Genomic DNA, 22,051 nt, shown 5'->3' on the forward strand with positions numbered 1-22,051 from the left:
GAGGAGCGGCTCCTTTAACAAGCTCTCGGCATTGCGTGGCAGGGGAGCGGATTCTTTTGAAGTCTGATGCCGAGGCTCACAGGCTGACAAACGGTGTGCGAAGTGCACGCACCCCGCACACATTCACTGTAGGCAATCCGCCTAGAAAAGCCTTTGGGTGCATTTTTTAAAGCCCCTACATAATATCTCGCCATCAAACATTGCTAACGCAATTGCTTAGGCGAGACCTAAAAAGTGGACCCAGTACAGCAGATAGTTTAGAATAGATAAAATGAGGGCAGGTGGAATGAAATAAACCAGCAGAGGGTTCTATGTGGATGTTCCAAACCTTTGCAAAGACAGACTCTATCTGCGCTGGTCTCCGACAAACACACTAGTGACCCTTAAAAAGAAAGACATACAGACTAAAACTAGTAAAACTTGTAACTTATCTCGAGTATGTTTAGGTCTGGCCCTTAGCTGGGTAACCAGACTATTATTTTTCCAATACAAATCATACATAATATGCACACCTAGAGGGGCTTTTTGTCAGGGGGCTTCATCCATTTATCTATTAAGTGGACATTCCCGTTTTGCTCCTGCTTAACACAGTATGAGGCAGGCCTCTTCATCCATTGGCTACCTTCACTTTCAGCGACTGCATAAACCTGTGCACACTGTTAACATCTGCCTAAAAATCGTTGATTTCTCTTCACTGACAAATCTGTTTTCAAGAGTAATTTGCTTTTTGATATTAAATTTGAATACGATCTTATTATGTTGCCTACACTCTCCATGCCCAGTTAGATGGTGCTTTATTTTTCCGTCACCTTTTTAAAGTTGCTGTTAAAGAGCTCAAGTGGCACTTTAACATTTTATCTGCTTGCAGTTTGAATGCTTTACTCTTATCTTATTCACAAATAATAACAATAATAATAATAAAAATGAATGGCACAGAAACCCTTATTTAAATAAAAATGTAAAAAAGTTGCATCAGAGAATGCTTTTAATTTTATCATTTTTATTGAAAGTATATGACAACCACTTTTAGGTGGCATATTTCTTTCTTTTTATTTTTAAGGCATATGCTTGCAATAAAAACAAGCATTGAAAATGCAATAGGTCTCGCAATAGAAGAGTTTTACATTTTTCGTTTTGCAAATGGATGAGTGGCGTTGCGTGGATGAGTGGCATTGCGTGGATGAGTGGCGTTGCGTGGATGAGTGGCGTTGCGTGGATGAGTGGCGTTGCGTGGATGAGTGGCGTTGCGTGGATGAGTGGCGTTGCGTGTGTGAGTGGCGTTGCGTGTGTGAGTGGCGTTGCGTGTGTGAGTGGCGTTGCGTGGGTGAGTAGCGTTGCGTGGGTGAGTGGCGTTGGTTTTGAAAATAGCAAAATTAATAGCTTTGTCAGTTACAATGTCAATAGTTTTAACTTTCGCAAATGTGACACCTATATCATTTGTAATGCAATGTGTGTTGTATTTACGTGACTTAGATGTATTGATATTACAAATAACAATGGCTTTTGAATTTTGTAAATAATAAATACTGAAATAAAATGTATTGTAATTTATAATGGCAATAGCTTAAACGTTTGTAAATAACTTTTGTGAAGATTATGTTCAGTGTATTTTAATGTGACGAAAATTCAAGAACATTGCATTTGCACCTACACACACACACACACACACACACACACACACACATATAGATGTGGTGGTGGTGGATCTAGGGGATATGGTGGTGGTGGATGTGGTGGTGGTGATGGTGGATGTGGTGGTGATGGTGGTGGATGTGGGGGTGGATGTGGTGGTGGTGGTGGATGTGGTGGTGGATGTGGTGGTGGTGGATGTGGTGAAAGTGGTGGTGGATGTGGTGGTGGAAGTGATGGTGGGTGTGGTGGATGTGGTGGTGGATGCGGTGGTGGATGAGGTGGTGGATGTGGGGGTGGTGGTGGATGTGGTGGTGGTGGATGCGGTGGTGGTGGTGGATGCGGTGGTGGTGGTGGATGTGGTGGTGGTGGTGGATGTGGTGGTGGTGGATGCGGTGGTGGTGGTGCATGCGGTGGTGGTGGAAGTGGTGGTGGATGTGTTGGATGTGGTGGTGGATGTGGTGGTGGTGGATGTGGTGGTGGTGGATGCGGTGGATGTGGGTGTAGTGGATGTGGTGGTGGTGCCTTTTTTTTTAATGTGCTAAAGTAAGTTATTAATGCAATTTCGGATTAGGGGGGCATGACGACAGTGCATCTTTGCTTTGCACTTGGACATGCTGCAAAACATACTGTGTTGTATTCTTCTGTGAAATCCCCATGACATTTGGCAGTTAAAAGAATGTATTGAAAGAAATGTTCATCTAAATAAGATAATTAGTGTGCACGACATAATTCTGTAGAACTACAGATTCAGTTTAGGTATGCAGCCCTGCGTTACAAAATCATTTAGAACTGAAATGCAAGAAAGTTGCAGTTTGGCTTTGAAACGGATCAGAGAGGTGTCTGCGTGATAAATGAATGATGCATAGGAATGGACAGAATGGAAATGTGTTTCGAAGGACGTGCTCGGGGTGTGCATACTGGAAGCAGGGCGATGGATTCGATGCTATGAGCGAGGGTGATGCCGAGCTCACCTCAAGGAGAGGGGGAGGGGCCAGGGCAGAAAGTAGGGAGGGGAGGTGTAAGTCGGCAAAGTCAAACGGATCGAACAAACGATGAGTAAGGGAAGAATTGTTAAATAGGTTTAAAATGGAACAGGAAAAAAGAAACAAACTAGGGAAGGAAAGAAACGGAATCTGAAAGGAAAGAGAAAAAGAATAAAGGAAAGAGCAGAGGGAAAATACAAGACGGAGGGAAGGCAGAGAAGGGGAGGGGGGAGGAGAAATGCGACACGGCGGGCAGGGGAGGGGGCGGAGCGGGTTTCGGATTAGGGGGGCATGACGACAGTGCATCTTTGCTTTGCACTTGGACATGCTGCAAAACATACTGTGTTGTATTCTTCTGTGAAATCCCCATGACATTTGGCAGTTAAAAGAATGTATTAAAAGAAATGTTCATCTAAATAAGATAATTAGTGTGCACGACATAATTCTGTAGAACTACAGATTCAGTTTAGGTATGCAGCCCTGCGTTACAAAATCATTTAGAACTGAAATGCAAGAAAGTTGCAGTTTGGCTTTGAAACGGATCAGAGAGGTGTCTGCGTGATAAATGAATGATGCATAGGAATGGACAGAATGGAAATGTGTTTCGAAGGACGTGCTCGGGGTGTGCATACTGGAAGCAGGGCGATGGATTCGAGGCTATGAGCGAGGGTGATGCCGAGCTCACCTCAAGGAGAGGGGGAGGGGCCAGGGCAGAAAGTAGGGAGGGGAGGTGTAAGTCGGCAAAGTCACACGGATCGAACAAACGATGAGTAAGGGAAGAATTGTTAAATAGGTTTAAAATGGAACAGGAAAAAAGAAACAAACTAGGGAAGGAAAGAAACGGAATCTGAAAGGAAAGAGAAAAAGAATAAAGGAAAGAGCAGAGGGAAAATACAAGACGGAGGGAAGGCAGAGAAGGGGAGGGAGGAGGAGAAATGCGACACGGCGGGCAGGGGAGGGGGCGGAGCGGGGAGAGCGGCCTTTGAAGTGCACTTTACACGGCCGGCCGGCAGTGAAACTGAAAGCACGGCCGGCCGGCCGTGAAAGCCTTTGATGACGCAGCAGGGGGAACAGACGGCGAGAGGGTGTGAAAGCAGCAGGGGCAGGCAGGCGGCTGGGGGCATGTGCACGCGCTTTTAAGCGCATGCGCATTTAGCTTAAAAGTCACGGGCACTGCAAGGAATCGCCACGATTCCTTGCAAGTTAGGTAAAGAGTGGTTAAGCACCCATAGTCTCGCAAGCTCGATGCGCATGCGCATCGACAGGCGAGACCTAAAAATGAAATCACATTTGCACCAGCTTGACTCAGCCTGTACTACTCATTTTGCCAGTGCTTGTTTTCTTCACTTTCTTGGCATTCAAAGCTAGAGGACTCAGGAGCAGATAACTTTACATTGCACGTGACCTATGCAAAAAAGACAAGTTGTGCTCAGCATAGCAGGGACGGCCATTATGTACGCAGTATTTAACTATTGAACATGCTCTTACTATTATCGGACCATCTATTTTCAACATATGGGGCCGATTACGATGCAGCGCGTAAAGGCTCCAACTTACCTTCGGAGCCTTTACTGCTGCATGGTAATGGGCCGTTCGGTTTCCTTTCCGACCACCTCATTACAATCAAGGCTGTCAGAAAGGAAACCGGACAGTCATTCCGGCTGGATTCCAAAGGGCTCGGAGAGCCCATCCGCCAGTTGGAATGAGGCATGTAATCTGAAGAGCGGCTCTTTCCACCCTTGAGATTATGATGCAGGCTTTCCGGCATGGTTTCCATGCCGGTCTGTCCGTCATGAAAACCATGTCGGAAAGCGTGTTGGGGCCCCCAGCATTGCCCCCCTTTGGTGCAGGGCCTCCGGTTGGATGCCGAGGGGGCACTGTTGATCTTTGCACCTTGTGGCAGGCCCCTTGAGGTGCCAGCCACTGGGGTGCAGGGATGAACTGCACCTCCCATTTTACTATTGGAGCATGCATTACGGCCGGTTTACGGACGGAATGCATGGTCCCATTGTAAAATATATGAATGCGACAGAACAGTGTTCGGTCGCATCCTAATGGGGAGTTCGGACCCGCCGATCGGTTGTTGGTCGGTCCCATGACCGACGCGGTGTCGGGCGGAAGTGATTCCACCTGACATCGTAATGACCCCCATGTGTGTTGAAGTTTTTTTACATGAATTGGGCAGATAAAGCTCCTTCCATTTGCCTAGATTGAGTTTTAGAGCTCATTTACCACGTTTTAACTTTATTTGGAAGGCCACTTTTTTTAAGAACTCATACATTTGGATCACATCAGATATGAATAAAAACTTAGCTGCAGATTCTCCACAACCTCCTTTGTGAATTTCATAATCTGGCGATCATATGTCCCACTCACAAATTGCTGCTTTTACATGGAGTTAGACTTTAATGTGTAGCAAAAAATCTCTTTGAGGAGTCTACAGATGCCCGTTAAGGAGGATTTTTATTTTAACAACATGAAGAAATATCGTGAGGTATGTATTTGTTTTATCCGTGGCAGGAAGCCTAATTCGGTATTCATGGAGAATTACAAATTAGGATCTGATAAATAATGTTACATACTTTGTTTCTGAAGTTTCAATAAAGCATGCAATATGTTTATCTCTTCCTGAATCACGAAGAAGGGGTGAGAAAATTAGAAGTGAGAAGAGGTTTAGAAATTCAAATAATTCAGAATGTGTTGCTATGAAATATTCTCAGATTCAGCTAGAGTTCCTGGAAACATGATTCGATTTACTGAGTATGACAGATGTTGAGTGAAGTCATTAAGGATCCTGGGTACATGTATGATTTATCTACTGGGGACTAAAATAAAAAATATATAAAAGTGACTGCCTTTAAGTTAGATGCTTGTTGGAACCGTTTGGTCCCGGAGTGTGAGTGATGTAGATGATCCTTTCTTGTATTCTAAACATTTCGTTCAGAAGGTATGTTGACGAAATTAAGAACTGACTGGGGCCAGTTGTGATATGTTCTCTGGGAATACTCCTGCTACCCTAATAACCGCAGGGGTCAGTGGACCGAGTCAATGTGCCAATAAGAATTAGAAATCCAGTTAGCCTGCAACCTATATACAACCCAATGAGCAATATTGTGTTTCCTAGTAACAATCAGTCCCACATGGGTTGGGCACTCCCTCTGTGCGCTACAGTACTCCTCATTGGTGGGTCCTCCTTCCACAAGCCATCCAGCAAGCTCAGGTAGGTCAGCAAGGGAAGCAGTGCCCTCCTCAGTGGGCAGTGGGGCGGCCACCTCAAGTGCCCCATCCACCTCACTGGGAAGACACTACGGTGCTAGTTTCCTATGTCCTCTGCCTTCCCCCTTCTTAGCAACTGGCTGGGCCATTGGTCCAGGAAGGCTCCAGCTCTTTTTGACTCCCACCCTGGGCAGCCTTGGATCGTGTGGTAGAACGATTCACTCAGGTAACCCCAACATCTTCATAAGAGACTTCTGCTCCACTTCCTTCCAGGTAGTGTGCTCAAGGTCATTACCAAGCAAACAGTCCAAAGTTAGGGAAGGGCTCACAGCAACCTTCAGAAGACCAGAACACCTCCCCCAATCAAAACGAACAGTCACAGGATAGTGACCCTCTCTATTGCCAGCTACCACAACACGGTGGAATGCATTGGGAATCGCCTGTTCTATGGACACCAGCCGACTCTGTATCATAGTCATGCTGGCACCTGTATCTCTCAGAGCCTTACCTCATTGCCCATCAATGGTGACACATTGCCTATGCTTTGTAGTATTTGAGGATGCATGGATCTTAGGAACCAGTCACTATCACCCAGGGACACTAGGGTAACCCCACTAAACTCCCCCCATTAACTGGGACAAACTCCTCCCCCAGCAATATATAATAGCCACCCCTGGAATCTTTTCTCCAGTGGGGGGTGTTGCTCTTTTTGGACACTTGGGATCTCCTTTGTAGTGTCCATACTCAAAGCACTCCTAATTCTTGGGAGCTTTGAGCTGTTGACTTTTGTCAGGATAGTTTTTCTTCTGGGGGCCAGATTGGGAATTAGAAGCAGACCCTTTCCAGTGAGTTGTTTTGATGGCCTTTACATAACTCTGTCTTTTATCTTCCAACTAATTCTTCTGGTGGGGACCCTGACCACCCTTTTGGGATCCCCCCCCCAGATGCCTTTATGGACTACTCTGGTTTTGACCCAGATGTACGCCCCCTCAGCAAGTTTTCTGGGGTCAGTTAACTTTCTATCAACCAGGTATTGGCGCAACTTTGGAAAACATATCAAGCATGTGCTCCTTTAAAATTAAGTTGAGCAGCTATTAAGAATCATCAACCTTGCTGACCCTCACCCAGACTTTCAGTGCCTTGCTGACATAATCCAGAAAATTCACACACATTTGTGGTGAGATCGTGTGGCTGCCCCAGAATCTGAGCCTATACCTCTCAGGGGTCAAACCAAACTTACTGACTAGGATGACCTTCATAGCAGTGTAGCATGTCAGGTCGACTGCCTCTAGTGTAAGGAGTGTGTTTCTTCCCACTGTGGGCATATAACTCCATAAACTACCACCCCAGAACTCCTCTGGGACTGTGTGCTCTCTTAGAGTCACTGGATAGGCTGCAAATCATTTGCCTTGGTCATCCCCCACCACATAACTGGGCACCAAATCCTTGGGTATAAGGACTCATCAGTGGACACTGCAGGTATGCTGTCACCACTGCTGGACCCCACTTGTAGGGCTCTAATGTCCAGCTCTTTGAGGTTGAGCTCATGCGTTAGTTTCCTCTCCTCCACGGCCAGCCTCCTCTCTTCTCGAGCCTGCTACAATTTAGCAAGTACCAGCTTGAGCTTCCTTTCCTACCTCCTGTCTGATAGCTCCTCCAAGGACAGGTTGTTGGATGAGGCACTGCCCCCTGCTCTGGGAAGCTCACTGCTTCCAGCACATTGTTGGCCCCCTTTACAGGCAGTTCCAGAGCCATATCAGACTCCAGACTCAAGTCATCCTCCTCCAGAGGAATTTCCTGCTCCTCCTCTGGACTGCTCCTCAGCAACTTTCTCTCTGATCAGGCCCTCAAGGCTTTCTGCAACTCCACTTTCCAGGTGAAGCCTCTTGTAGAAATTTGAAAACCCTTTCCAAAATCTCTCAGATGAGGCACAGTGTAGATCTCTGACCAGCCCAGCTCGAAATTAATTCCCGCACGTGCTGCTTCTCCAGAGTGAGACATAATTTAGCAGAGGAAAAAAAAATAGAAAGGCCTATCAGGGAGAATTTTAGAAAATTCGAATTGGTCTTAGTATTCAGTTGTACAGTGCGTACCATGGTCATCCTTTTAGACATAGTCGTATGTAATGCATAAACAGTTAATAAAACAAGCATTTGCAATGCAATAGGTCTCGCATTAGGAAAGTTTGAACTATTGGTATTGTAAATGACAAAGTTTTTATTTACGTGTTGGTTTTGAAAATAGCTAAATTAATAGCTTTGTCATTTACAATGCCAATAGTTTTAACTTTCGCAAATGTGACACCCATAGCATTTGTAATGCAATATGTGTTGTATTTACGTGACTTAGAGGTATTGATATTACAAATAACAATGACTTTTAATTTTTTTAAATAATTAATACTTAAATAAAAGTGATTATAATTTATAATGGCAATAGCTTAAACTTTTGTAAATAACTTTTGTGAAGATTATGTTCAGTGTATTTTATTGTGAAGAATATCCACGAACAGAAGTGAAATATTAACATCTTTTTGTGACATTTGTAATAAAGCTTGAAACATTTAGAGAACATATTTGAACCAGTTGTTGTTGAATGGTTGCACAGATTGATGCTGTGGTGGCGCTGAGTGATGTGGTGGCGACGAGTGATGCTGTGGTGATGCTGTGGTGATGCAATAGATAGATAGAGTGAGTGCGATTGATAGCTAGATACAGTGAGGGCGATAGATGGATAGAGGGCGGGCGATAGATAGATAGAGGGCGGGCGATAGATAGATAGAGGGAGGGCGATAGATGGATAGAGTGAGGGCGATAGATAGATAGATAGATAGATAGATAGAGTGAGGGCGATAGATAGATAGAGTGAGGGCGATCGATATATAGATAGACAGAGTGATGGCGATAGAGTGAGTGCGAGAGATAGACAGATAGAGTGAGGGCGATAGATAGACAGATAGATAGAGTGAGGGTGATAGATGGATAGAGTAAGGGCAATAGATAGATAGATAGTGAGGGTGATAGATGGATAGATAGAGTGAGGGTGATAGATAGATAGAGTGAGGGCGATAGAGTGAGGGCGATAGATAGATCGATAGAGTGAGGGCGATAGATAGATAGAGTGAGGGCGATCTATAGATAGATAGATAGAGTGAGGACGATAGATAGAGTGAGTCCGATAGATGGATAGATAGAGTTTAGAAACAAAACCATGAAGAGATCAAACAATTTCTTTTTTATTTTTACAGGTAAATGCAAAAAAACTAAAGGCAACAACATTAAGCGGGAACAAGCAGGAAGTGGGATAAGGGAGGGGGTGGCAAATGGTGAGCACTTTCGTGGCCGCTTTGGTGTTCTCATTAGCCACACAGCTCACTGAGAACATCAAAGCAGCCGAGAAAGTGCTCCCAAAGGCTGCAGGCTGACAAATGATGCGCGCTCCCGGCGCACATGCAATGTACCTCATCCACCTGCAGCCTTTGGGAGCACTTTTTAAATCCCTTACTATACTCTCGCAGAGCAACGTATGCACGTTGGCTCAGCGAGACCTAAACAGGGACAGAATCATAGAGAAAGGAAAATAAACACACAGATGTGACACCTGAGATTGCAGTGGGCAGAACAGCAGACTCCTAAAAAGACTCACGGGACAAGTACTTTGTTTTTAATTTGTATACAAAATAATGAACAGTCTCTGAAATACATTTCCAAACTATGGAGATGCATTAGGCATGGAAAAAGGTACATATACAAACCATCCACTTCAGCCACAGATGCCCAGGTAGTCATTAGTCATTACTCTGAGGTCAATGCAAGGACCGAAAGTCTACTTATCGAATTAATTGATGTAGGTGTAAAATGTTGCTCTAGCTTCAAATGACATCTGGGTTTTGACTTAATCTTTGGCATAAACGATGCTGCCAGAAGTTAAAAAACCTTTATAGCTATAGCCCATTCAGCAGAATCCATCAATGAGAACAGGTCAGATGCCAAGCATGCACATATGATTTATATGTTATTCTAATTTATGTTATGGTGTATTTGCAGTACGCATTACCAATTAGAGTGCATTATTAGTTGAAGAAAGGTGGGAATGGTCTGCTGAGGTTCCAGATAGCCACTACATTCCACTCCCGCTTTGTGCCCTCTTTTTCCACCTACTGAGCCGTTTCTAGCCGCCATGTGCTCATTGAAGCATCAGGCCACGAATTGTAAATATGGGAAGAAGCGTTGTGACTGCCTAGAATCGACATAATCAACTAGCGCAGCATGAGCTGAGGGGACTGCCCACCCACATCCCACCACCCACTCTTTTGAGTGGTATATACGCGCTTACCCATATGCAGCTGGTGTCTGCCGCGGTACTTCCAATCAGCCCTACCCAGTGACCTAGGCAATGCCAAAACTGGGGGTTATACTGGCAGAAATTATTCAGGGTAGTACCATAGTGGGACCAGAGCCACTGTAAGACGTAAAGTGGCTCCAATGATGCCTTAGGGGGTGGAGAGGTGAGCTTCGGGAGAGAATGTTGCAGTTGCAATATCTCCAAACTCTCCCCGAGGACTGGGTATACATCTACCATCTTCGGGAACCGGAGAGTGAAGCACACGCTGGCTGGTGTTTGAAGTGATAGGCGGATCAGTCCTCTGGGCTCTCCAAACAGCACTATGAATAATCAGTCCGCAAATGATGAATTCTTGATATGCTTTCTTGCCTGGGTGTGACAAGGTTCATAAGAAAAATAAGTTCTTCTGTGTGTGCATATCAGCTCATATGTGGCACCAAATGAAGATGACATGGAAGAGAGATTAGTCTGATTCAACCACCAAGATCAGCACTTTGGAAGGCAATGAACGCGAGCTCAAACAGATAGTGGCATAAACACTTTTAAAAACTGTTCAACCACGCCCTAAAACGTAATAAAACAAGAAATGGTTTTACTTATGTGAAAATCTATTGACTTTGTCAATGGTTTTTTTAACACGCTGTACAGCAGTCGAGCTGCTTTGCAACATGGCTCAAAGTATATAAAAAAAAAAGTGATATGGCACCATCAATGGTGACCACGCCATAGAGCATTTTTTATTGACCTAAAGCAGATCAACTGCTGCGCAGCATGTAAAAACAAAGAAAGTTATTATCACAGCATGCCGACAGGCGCCCCACGCTGCTAACTAATAGCACCTCTCCCGAAAAGGACCTATAATTAACACAGCAGGTCTTCCAGAGAGGAGCACTCTAATTGAATGAACGCGCAAAAGTTGTTCATGTGAAGCACGTTCACAGACCAGAATCTGCTCGTGGGAAGCGCGTTCACACAGTTTGCTACCTCGTACTTTTTGTTTGCTTTCGACACTTGCACAAGTGCCACCATTGCCTAAGTAACGTTTGTTCTTGTGTTTGAGTGTCCTCCATTTATTGCAGTATTATACCTCTACTTGGACTTTGTACGCTTTTTTAACCTGCACACATGTCACTTTTTCCTCCTGTAATGCACCGTTTGCTACCACTTCTACTATGGTCACTCACGAGTGTCACTTTTGCCTCATGTAATGTAACTTTTGAAATGTGTTCACTTGTATTGTTCTATTATATCAGTTCTGTTCCTTTTGTAAAGCGCTCTGACACCTTTGGGTAAAGTCCGCGCTATATTAAAACGCATAAATAAAAAAGAAAAAAAGAATACAATGGGCAGCTTGCTGGGGAGGGGTGGGAGAGACGCGCACGCATTGTGGGCGTGCACATTGCCGTGGTCTGCGGCTCGTGCCCAGTGGCGGCACCTGCAGGCTTCACCGTGCTCAGGTCGGTGTGTGCTGCGCAGGTCGTGCGGCCCAAGGAGGGGGCTGCCGGGGCAAGGACACATGGCGTGCCACGGTTTGCAGAGGACTCGGAGGTGGGAGCCACAGAGGTACTACTACTGTGGTCGGGGGTGTTGTGGGGGATGCCGGGGTGTACTGTAGTTGCGGGGGAGGAGTGCTTTGCTGCGCAGGCAACAGAGGCTGCCGTGTCGTGGAGACGAATTTAAGGGGCTCTGCTGTTGGGATGCGGTGGTGGGGGGCTCATCCTCAGCGCGGGAGTGGTGGAGAGTGCCACCATTGCCTATGTAACGTTTGTTCTTGTGTTTGAGTGTCCTCCATTTATTGCAGTATGACACCTCTACTTGTACTTTGTACGCTTTTGTAACCTGCACACGTCAGTTTTCCCTCCGTGTACTTAGTTCACTCACGATTGTGACTTTTGCCTCATGTAATGTAACTTTTGCTTTTTTAATTTGTTCACTTGTAATGTTCTCTTATATCAGTCCTGTTCCTTTTGTACAGCGCTCTGACACCTTCGGGTAAAGTCTGCGCTATATAAAAACGAATAAAGGAAGTAATAAATAAAGTTACATGGGGCTTGTTGGTGTGGGACGGGACGGTGGTGGGTGCGGAGATGGGCAGTGGCGCTGTTGGGCACCGGAGGTGAATGTAGAGTGAAGCTTCTGCCACATGGCGCCGCCCGCTCACGAAACAGAGGGTTGTTGTCTCCGGCGTGGTTGGCTGTGGTTGTGCATGTGTCTCCGGAGTGATCTGGTGGTTGTGGTTATCCATGTGTCTCTGGAGAGGTCTGGTCTGCTGAGTGCTGCCGCGCCTTCCGGGGCGCGTTCACACTGTTGACTCGACCCTGATTGGCTCACGCCAGCTGTGCACGCTTTGTGGCAGGCGCGTCTCACGTGTGCGTCCACAAAGTAGAATATGCAAGAATCTGTGCGTGCCCCGGTCTGTCTCCCTTGAGAGGCATCTCGATGACAATAGGTCTCGAGAGCGAGACCTAAAAAGATGGCCTAAGTGTGACTCACCAAATATGCTTTTGGTGGTAAACATAAATTGCACTGCATAACAGGAACTATCCAATTAACTTTAAAATATGCTGTCCCCTATGGGATGCAGAAAAGAGGAGGGCAATAGTTGGAATTACTTAAAATGCCACTCCTTTGGGTGAAAGTAGAACAGAGGTCAGTGAGACTTACTGTTTACATGATCTGAGGCGCTCCAGTGATTATGATCTTCGGTGTCGCTGCTAAAACTGTGATGGCATGGAGCCTAATGGGATCTTGGACTCACCCACTGACCCTCTGTACTGTGGAGTGCAGTTGGACATGCTTTCTTGAAACTAATAATAAACAATGGGCTAACCTAGGAAGGAAAGTGTTTTTGTCCATTTGTATGCTTGTGCGTTATAGAACAACGATGCGGCAGACCCCTTTCCGTCTATTTCAATACTCAACATCAGATTGAGCTATTTGCTTACATTGTTATAAAAGTGTATCATAAATGAAGACAATATGTACATTTGCAGTTTGTCACAATGTGTATGTTAGAGTATACAGCTATTGTTTTAACGATGGTTGTCATGTAGTGCTCTTAAGCAACATGAGATGCGCCATTTTGAAATGGAAGAGGTCTGTATGGCCCGTGAATACAGCAGTGAGTTCATAATTAAGCTACTGCAAATACATTATTACAATACTGCATAATATATAAAAAGACCTGCCTGTACATTTATATTAAGCCATTACCATAAACATCCATTACATTGTACAGATTATTTATGTCACCAAGACATAACAATGTTTCCATCAACAAAACAATTCTGTATAATCCTTGTGTCAGTGCATCATTGCTGCCATTTGCAATTTATTTATTTATTTATTTATTTGACGATTTGTAGAGCGCCTGGTGACCCGAAGGCATCCCCGCGCTGTAATGGTTGTGATATCCAGAGGAGAGGGAAGGTAGGGGAGGGGACGTTTATTTAGGGAATAGGAGTGCTTTCAATTTTTTTCTGAAGATCAGATAACTGGGTTCCAATCTGAGGGTACGGGGGAGGCCATTCCATCCGGTGGAAGCCTTCACGGAGAAGCGTCGGCCTCCAGTACGTGTCTTTTTGAATTTAGGGATGTTGGCCAGATGTTCATTCTCAGACCAAAGGGATCTGGGGGCTTTATAAGGAGTTATCAGGTCACTGAGGATCGAAGGGCCAGCTCCAATAATCAGTTTGTATGCAATGCACATGGCTTTGAATTCCACCCTTTGGCGCACTGGTAGCCAGTGCAGGGCCTTGATGGCTGGTTTAGCTGACACTCTGGGGGGAAGATTCATAAGTAGTCGGGCTGCTGCATTCTGTGTTCGTTGCAGTTTAGCCATGGTGGCCTCTGGGGCTCCCAGATAGACCATGTTACTGTAGTCCAACTGTGACAATATTAGCCCTTGGACTAGGAGTTTTCTGGATGCGGGCGGGAGTAAGGGGAGAATCCTGCGGGTGGTGCGCATGAGCCCAAAACAGGTTCCTGCTGTTTTGGCCGCTTGCGTTTTCATTGAAAGCTCGGGTTCTAGCCAGACTCCTAGGGTCTTAATTTCTTGTTTCGGGGTGGGGATTTCCCCGAACACGTCTGGCCAGACCGATGGGGGGATGGTCACCCATTGCTTTCCCATGAGCATAACTTCGGTCTTTGACCCGTTTAATTTGAGTGATGATTCACACATCCAGCTGTGGATTTCCGTGAGGCAGTTTGCCAGATTATCTGGGTGGTCGTCCAGTTGGGATAGAGAGACGACCAACTGTGTGTCATCAGCATAACTCACTATCTTCAAGGGGGGCCATATAGGCGTTAAAAAGCGTAGGGCTTAGGGATGATCCCTGGGGAACCCCGCTCGTGAGGGGGAGGGTGGTCGAATGGTGATTGCCGTCCCATACCTGGAACGAGCGCCCGGCAAGGAAGGACTCTATCCACCTGAGCGCCGTCCCAGTGAGCCCTGCTGCCGCCAACCGATGGAGAAGGACACGATGGTTAACTGTGTCGAAGGCTGCACTGAGATCCAGGAGGATCACTGCCACTGACCCTCCTGAATCCAAGATGCGCCTTGCCTCCTCGATGACGGCAAGAAGGGCGGTATCTGTGCCATGGCCAGGGCGAAACCCAGTTTGGGATTGCCGTAGGATGTTATTTACCTCAAGAAACTGAGACAGTTGTCCATTAACCAATTTCTCAGCTACCTTGCTAATGCCAGGGAGGAGTGAGATTGGCCGGTAATTTGCCATGTCTGCTGGGTCCAGCTGGTTTTTTTTTAGGAGTGCTTTCACCACTGCGCTCTTCCAGCTGGTGGGAACAGATCCTTGGGCAAGCGAGCTGTTAATAAGCTCTGTGATCGTAGGAACGATGACGGGGGCTACGGTTTTAAGAAATCTAATGGGTGCGGGATCCAAAGGTGATCCGCTTTTCATTTTGGCCATGGTTACGTCTACCTCGATGCAGGTTACTGCCCTGAATGTTGCTAGTTGGGGGCGCATGCAGCTTCCTGTCTGGCTGAGGGGTGATTCATTGTCCATGTGGTTGGAGAAACAGGGAGGGGGAAGCGATGCTAATATACGGGCAATTTTGTCATTAAAGAAGGTGGCTAGTTCGTTGCTTCGGTCTACGGGGGGGGGTGTTGGAGAGGGGAGTGGTTGGTATTTTCAATAGCTCTTTTACTATTAGGAAAGATTCCCTAGCTGAGTTGGTGGATTCTTTTATCCGAGTGTCGTAATGGGAAGCTTTAGAGCGCTTAAGGGCAGATTTATAAATTCTAACTGAGTTCTGGTAAGCTTCCTTGCTGGCGTGCTGCCAGTCTTTCCTCCATAGCCGCTCGGCTCTCTTGCAACTTTTGCGTAGCATCCGAAGTTCCGGGGTGTACCACGGGGCGGATCCTGGTTTCCCCTTTTTATCCTCCTGGGTTTTAAATGGGAGTACGGAGTCCAGGGAAGTAGTGATCCACTCTCTGAATTTACTATCGGCGATAGCCGGATCTACTGAGTAGGCAGGGGTAGTTGACTTTAGGGTCCTGGCCCAGTCTTCCGTGGGGAGCTTGGACCAAGCCCTGTCTCTGGTGTAAGTGGAAGGTTTTTGAAGTTTCCTGAAAGGTCCTGGTAGTTGGAAGGGGACTAAAAAATGGTCCGTCCAAGGGAGGGGGATGGACTCGCTAGCTTGCATAGTGAGGGTGCTCGTGAACACCGGGTTCAGTAAGTGACCTTTGTTATGTGTGGCTCCGGAGTTTAAGAGGTGGAGGTCGAAAGCCGCCAGGTCAGTGATCAGGTCAGCTGCCCCAGTATCAAGAGGGTCATCAAGATGAATATTCAGGTCTCCTAAGATCAAGAAGTTGGTGATAGAGTGGGCCTGTAATGCTACCGTGTCCAGGAGAGCATTGGAAAAAGGACCTGGATGGCCGGGAGGGCGGTACACTAGGAGGCCTGTAAGTGAGTTAGTCGGGTCCAACTTAATTGTGAACTGGAGGCTTTCAGAGTTAAGGATTTGTGCATCGTTGGTTTTGCAGGGGAGATAATCCCGGTGAATGATGGCGACACCACCACCCCTTCCTGAGGGGCGAGGTAGGGACTGGATGAGAAAGCCCGGTGGGGTGGCTAGGACCATATCTGCCTCCGAATGTAGGGAAAGCCACTTTTCCGTCAAGAACAGAATGTCGATCTCATGGTCCTCTATGAGATGATTAATTAGCATCGCGTGTTTAGGGAGAGGGCGACAGTTCAGAGTAGCGAGTTTAAGGGCTGGGGGCTTGTAGGGTCGATTATGGAGTTTGAGCTGGGCTGGGTGGCAGTAGGTGCAGCTAATGAAAGGTCCCTCAAGATCGTGAACATACTCACAGGGAGACGCGATGGTAGGTCTGAGACTTAGGAGGTCCCGACGTGAGTAGCTTACCTTACAGGCAGCTTTGTCCGACAGGGGATCTGGCCCGAGGCCCGGCCGTGCGCGGACGGGCGCAGACGAGCTTGCCTTAGGCGCTCCCGCTGCGCTCGTCCGCTGCGCTGGTAAGGCCGGCACATTTGTGGAGAGAGTTACGGGCGTGGCCTCGCAATGGGCGTGGCTCCGCCTTGGAACCGCGCTGGCGGTATGGGCGTTTTCCCCTGTGTCAGCGCTGGATGTCGCTGTGTCAGGGGGGGTCTTAGGAGGGCTGCTTTAGCGCGTGTAGCTGGCGCTTTCAATGCAGGTATAGTCAATGCTTTTGTAAAATCAAAATAGACAAATAACAGTTTTTAAAATCAGGGTGCAAAAGGCAGTCCTCCGGCTTCCGCCTCAGAGGATACACGAAGCAATCAAATGCAGGTATGGTCAATGCTTTTGTAAAATCAAAACAGACGAATAACAGTTTTTAAAATCAGGGTGCAAAAGGCAGTCCTCCGGCTTCCGCCTCAGAGGATACACAAAACAATAATGCGACGCGCTTTCATTCAGCGTTTTGTACGAGTCCTAGTGGGCGTGGCCTCGCAGTGGGCGTGGCTCCGCCTTGGAACCGCGCTGGCGGTATGGGCGTTTTCCCCTGTGTCAGCGCTGGATGTCGCTGTGTCAGGGGGGGTCTTAGGAGGGCTGCTTTAGCGCGTGTAGCTGGCGCTTTCAATGCAGGTATAGTCAATGCTTTTGTAAAATCAAAACAGACAAATAACAGTTTTTAAAATCAGGGTGCAAAAGGCAGTCCTCCGGCTTCCGCCTCAGAGGATACACGAAGCAATCAAATGCAGGTATGGTCAATGCTTTTGTAAAATCAAAACAGACGAATAACAGTTTTTAAAATCAGGGTGCAAAAGGCAGTCCTCCGGCTTCCGCCTCAGAGGATACACAAAACAATAATGCGACGCGCTTTCATTCAGCGTTTTGTACGAGTCCTAGTGGGCGTGGCCTCGCAGTGGGCGTGGCTCCGCCTTGGAACCGCGCTGGCGGTATGGGCGTTTTCCCCTGTGTCAGCGCTGGATGTCGCTGTGTCAGGGGGGGTCTTAGGAGGGCTGCTTTAGCGCGTGTAGCTGGCGCTTTCAATGCAGGTATAGTCAATGCTTTTGTAAAATCAAAACAGACGAATAACAATTGATAACAACAATTCTCTATTATTCATATGGTAAATGAAACCGTACACATGGATATTTTGTGATAATCGGGCACTTCCTGGCTGAGCATGCATTCCTATATAGGAGATTTCTAATACAAGCTTACAGTCACCAATTCATCATGATCATTTAAACCAGTGTGGGCTTTGCGACGTTTTTCAGTAAATTTGACTTTGGAGCTAGCTAATTGGTATTCATCCCTCACCCTGTGTTCCCTCCCTCCCGAGGATGATGGTATATCACATTCAGTTTTATCTAATGGATGGATGTCAACTGCATTATGTTTTGGTTTTTTTTTTAGGGAGGGGGAGTTTTATATAGGGAGAACTCGACCAAAAGATCGCTTTACATGAGCACCAGTTGCGATACAGACGGATACATTCATTTTTGTTAGGCAAGTGGAGATTAAGGAATTTGTCCAGAATCACAGGATGTTTCGGGCCCATGCAGAGACTAGAACCCAGTTCCCCAGCTTCGAGGTCGACCGCTCTAGCCGTTAGGCTGCATCCTCTTGTTTTGTGTTCATCCTAGTGGTGTACCAATGATGCCATATGCATTGAGTATCTAAAATGGGAAATGGGTTGTGCGATCGGTTTTTAAAGTCTTAGGTGTTTTTTCCAAATGTAATATTTGTTACAGGGGCAGGCAAGACAATACACCACATTTTTAGAGTTGTAATTAGAAACATATGTCAGTCTAATGTTATTTTGCTTATAATTGATTCTTAGGAATTATTTGTGAATTAGTACACTTGGGGCCAGATGTAGGACGGCAAATACCGGTCGGTTACGGCCGATTTCGGCTGTTACCGACCGGTATTTGGATTTTCAGATGTAGGGGGCCTTTGATCTATACAATCGGTAAATTTACCGATTCTGTAAATCAATATGTAGGTGGCACTGCAATCAGTGCCACAGGCCCTTACCGAATCGTTATTTACCATGGAATACTATTCCATGGTAAATAACGAATTCCTGTGTACATGCACATCTGTGCATGTACACCTGTGCCATGTGACACACATACATGCCCATACATGTATGTGTGCCACAAGCCAGAAACAGGGGTGCAACAGGGTGTCAAAGTGACACCCTGTCCCCCTTGGCAATTCGGTATTTTTACCGATTCGGTAATTACCGAATCGGTATTTGCCATTGATTCCTATGGGCTTCAAGGCCCATAGGAATCAATGGCAAATACCGATTCGGTAATTACCGAATCGGTAAATACCGAATCCTACCGATTTGGTATTTGATACCGAATAATTACCTACATCAGATTTACCGATTCATGAATACCGAATCGGTAAAATTCGGTATTTATGAATCGGTAAATCTGATTTACCTACATCTAGCCCTTGGTATTGGCCACATCTGAAATGACCCTGAACAGGTGGGAGACCCAATAGAATGATTAGATCTTTTTAATTGCTTTTTTAGTAGCCCTCACTAGAAATTGGTGGTTGTTCTTATCCCCTTTGAAGGAAAACATGGACCTTGGTGAATGAAAGTTCTCCAACAGATTCCAATTTTTTTTCATAATCTACTTGATTTTATTAGCTTTACGGCTATCATTGATGACATATGTGAGGGGAGTAGCTTTTCCTCTACTTTTAGATTACAGTAGTATCCCTCGTGGTGTGAACCAGGCCCTTTTCACAGAGTTCGTCCCCAATTTCTTAAGAGAACCTCTGTGGATTGATTTGTTACATAGCATGTTGGCAATCTCAAAGCATTTGTCCTGGTGTGTACTTTTTCTACGAATCAACAGAAACTGGCAATAAAGAAGGTTCTCTTAATGTTCTAGGATGTGCACTTGTAAAATGCAAGAGTGTGTTTGTGTCTTTAAGTTTGGTATAAAGATTTATTATCAGGCGCCCACTGTTATTTATGACCAAAAGTCAAGGAATTTGAGCTTAGTATATTCTGAACTGATGGTAAATTTGACATCTTTAGAACGATTGTTTAGCCAACTGTGAAACTCTTGTAGTAAGAGAGAGGAATCATGCCAAATAGTAAAAACATCATCTATGTGCCTGTGCCACGATTTAATATGTATTTTGCAAGGATTGTTGTCACTGTGTAACGATTTATTTTCAGAAAATGACATGTGGATATTACCTATCTCTGTAGTCGCTAGGCCCCATAGCCACTCCCTTTATTAGCAGGAAAATGTCAGTTTTGAACATAAAAACATTTTTTCAAACATATTATGGCTATGTGAACTAGAAAGGCAATGGAGACGTCATGTTGGGCCTCTCTTTTGTTGACAGTGTCTTCAATTACTGCTACAGCCTGATCTTGAGGAATGTAATACAATATCAAAATTCACTAGCATTTTGTTGTGAGGTTCAAAAGGATAATCTTCAACTTTTTTGTTAAGGCCCATTGAGTCTCTGATGTAAGCTTGAGATTTAAGTAAAAAAGGTTTGAGGAAGAAATCAATATATTGTGACAGAGGCTCAAGCAAGGAGCCCTGAAATTATTGGCCTCCACGAAGGTTTTGTGGTGCACTTATGGAACCATAAGCAATACATACTTTATAAGGGGATCTTTTTTGTCTAAAAAGTGAAATTCTTTATTGTTTATACAACTAGGATGCAATCCCCATCTGCAATGTATAACATCAAATGCCTGATTTCAGTGAGGCGAGATGCAGTGATAACGTAAAGTATTACAGAGGTTTTTTAGAATTTCTTTGTCATAAGCTGCACAATCCATACTGACAAGTCCCCATCCCTTATCGACAGGTTTTATAAAAACAGATGTTTGTTTTTTTTAGAGTGCATTGAGCGCTTGTGTCAATCAAGGACATGTTCATCCAAAAGTGTCTCTTTTTTATGTAGGGAGTATCGGATTACTAAGGAGGTGCCTCTAATAAAAGATACCTAGTTACACTTCTTTGTCTACGCCTTTTTTAGAGAACCCCCTCAAACCTTGTTATCCCAGTTACAGTACTGGTTAGCACCCCTATACATGTTGGCCCAATTGTCAAACCGTTTCTGCGCTTGAAGAATATCTGCATGCACTTTCATATCTACCCATGTCATACAAACCAACACATCAGTCTCAGAAGGGTGACTCACAGTTTTTTTTAACCAAATACAGCTTTATTAAAGCTATCTCCTGTTGAAAATTGCCTCCAATTCAACGCATGTCAAATTCCCCAGATTTTTTTTAAACGTCCCACTTTCTTGTTTCCAGATGTTGGCATTATGCGTATGGTGTTTTACTTCCCTGTGCACATGGAGAAAGCAGGCCTGTCTGGAAGTGCGTGTGTGTGTATACTGGAAGAAATCATTTTGAGTGCCTATAGTTTAAGCGCACGTGCCAATACTTGATAACACCTAGTGAGATTTAGAGACGGGGCGACTAAACGTTCCTGAAAACTTCATTGGTGTAAAATACATTCGGAAAAAATAAGCTATCAACGAATCTAACTAAATAAATAAGGCGTCTTCTGCTTACTTTGGGTGTGTTGAAACGTGGGGATCAAGTGAAATATGGAGGTCACCTCCCTCGACATGCCATAAATTACACACTACGTTTCCAGCTTTAGGCTTTTTGTCTAAACATGCGTTTAAGTCTAATTAGTTTCACTGAAGCCAACTAACCCTTCATCCTTTAAATGCATTAAAGTGGTCATAAAAAGCAGGTCTGGGATCAATTGTCCAGACGACATGTGAGGAGGTAGCTACTTTAGGTATGATTGCAACAATGCTCCCCTCACCTGTCCCTCAGATTCTGCTGTAAAGCCCCAATCCGCTGATAGTAGTCGCTGCCCGCCGGAGGCCTCCGCTGCCTCCGCACTCCCGTGAACACAGCCGGCTCCATCATTGGAGTTGCCCGCCCGTTTAACGTAACCCTGTTCCCAAGCAACACCTCCTAACATGCACTGCTAACAAAATATTGTGCTACTTACATCCGGGTTGTCGACCGCCTATCACATGGCTGAACATATTCTGCGAGTCGACTAAGAGGGTCTGACAATGTGCAAGGTTACCTAGGATAGGAGCATTTGCAGCACCTCAGCCAATCTTAGTGCGCTGAATACATTTCCGACGTGCTCATTGGCTGTGGATTCCGCACGTGCCTGTAGTAAATATTGTTCCAGCCGTACTGTGGCAGATGGCAAGGGACTTTCGTTCTTTGGACTCGTAGCGGGCCGGATTCTATATGATCAGTCCCTTGAAGTGAGATAGCCACGATCCAGGCATTAGACCTCCCGGCAGTAGCAGCCGGGCCACCTATATTCAGAATGGGTGTCGGAGGAAGAAGGGGCTGGCGATGCGGTAGCACCGTGGAAAATCGG

The 22,051-nt window shown here is 45.7% G+C and overlaps 1 protein-coding gene across 2 annotated transcripts in view; it reads right to left on the reverse strand.

The window, feature by feature from the left end:
• Positions 1 to 21,636, reverse strand: part of KIZ (kizuna centrosomal protein) — an 824,452-nt gene extending 802,816 nt beyond the window's left edge. For both annotated transcript variants that reach the window (XM_078649325.1, XM_078649324.1), the window contains exon 1: positions 21,470 to 21,636. In XM_078649325.1, coding sequence (XP_078505451.1) covers positions 21,470 to 21,576 — 107 coding nt within the window. In that variant the 5' untranslated portion in view covers positions 21,577 to 21,636. The remainder of the gene's footprint in view (positions 1 to 21,469) is intronic.
• Positions 21,637 to 22,051: the final 415 nt, after the last annotated feature.

This window comes from Lissotriton helveticus, chromosome 6 (assembly GCF_964261635.1).
Source record: "Lissotriton helveticus chromosome 6, aLisHel1.1, whole genome shotgun sequence".
NCBI classification, from domain to species: domain Eukaryota; kingdom Metazoa; phylum Chordata; class Amphibia; order Caudata; family Salamandridae; genus Lissotriton; species Lissotriton helveticus.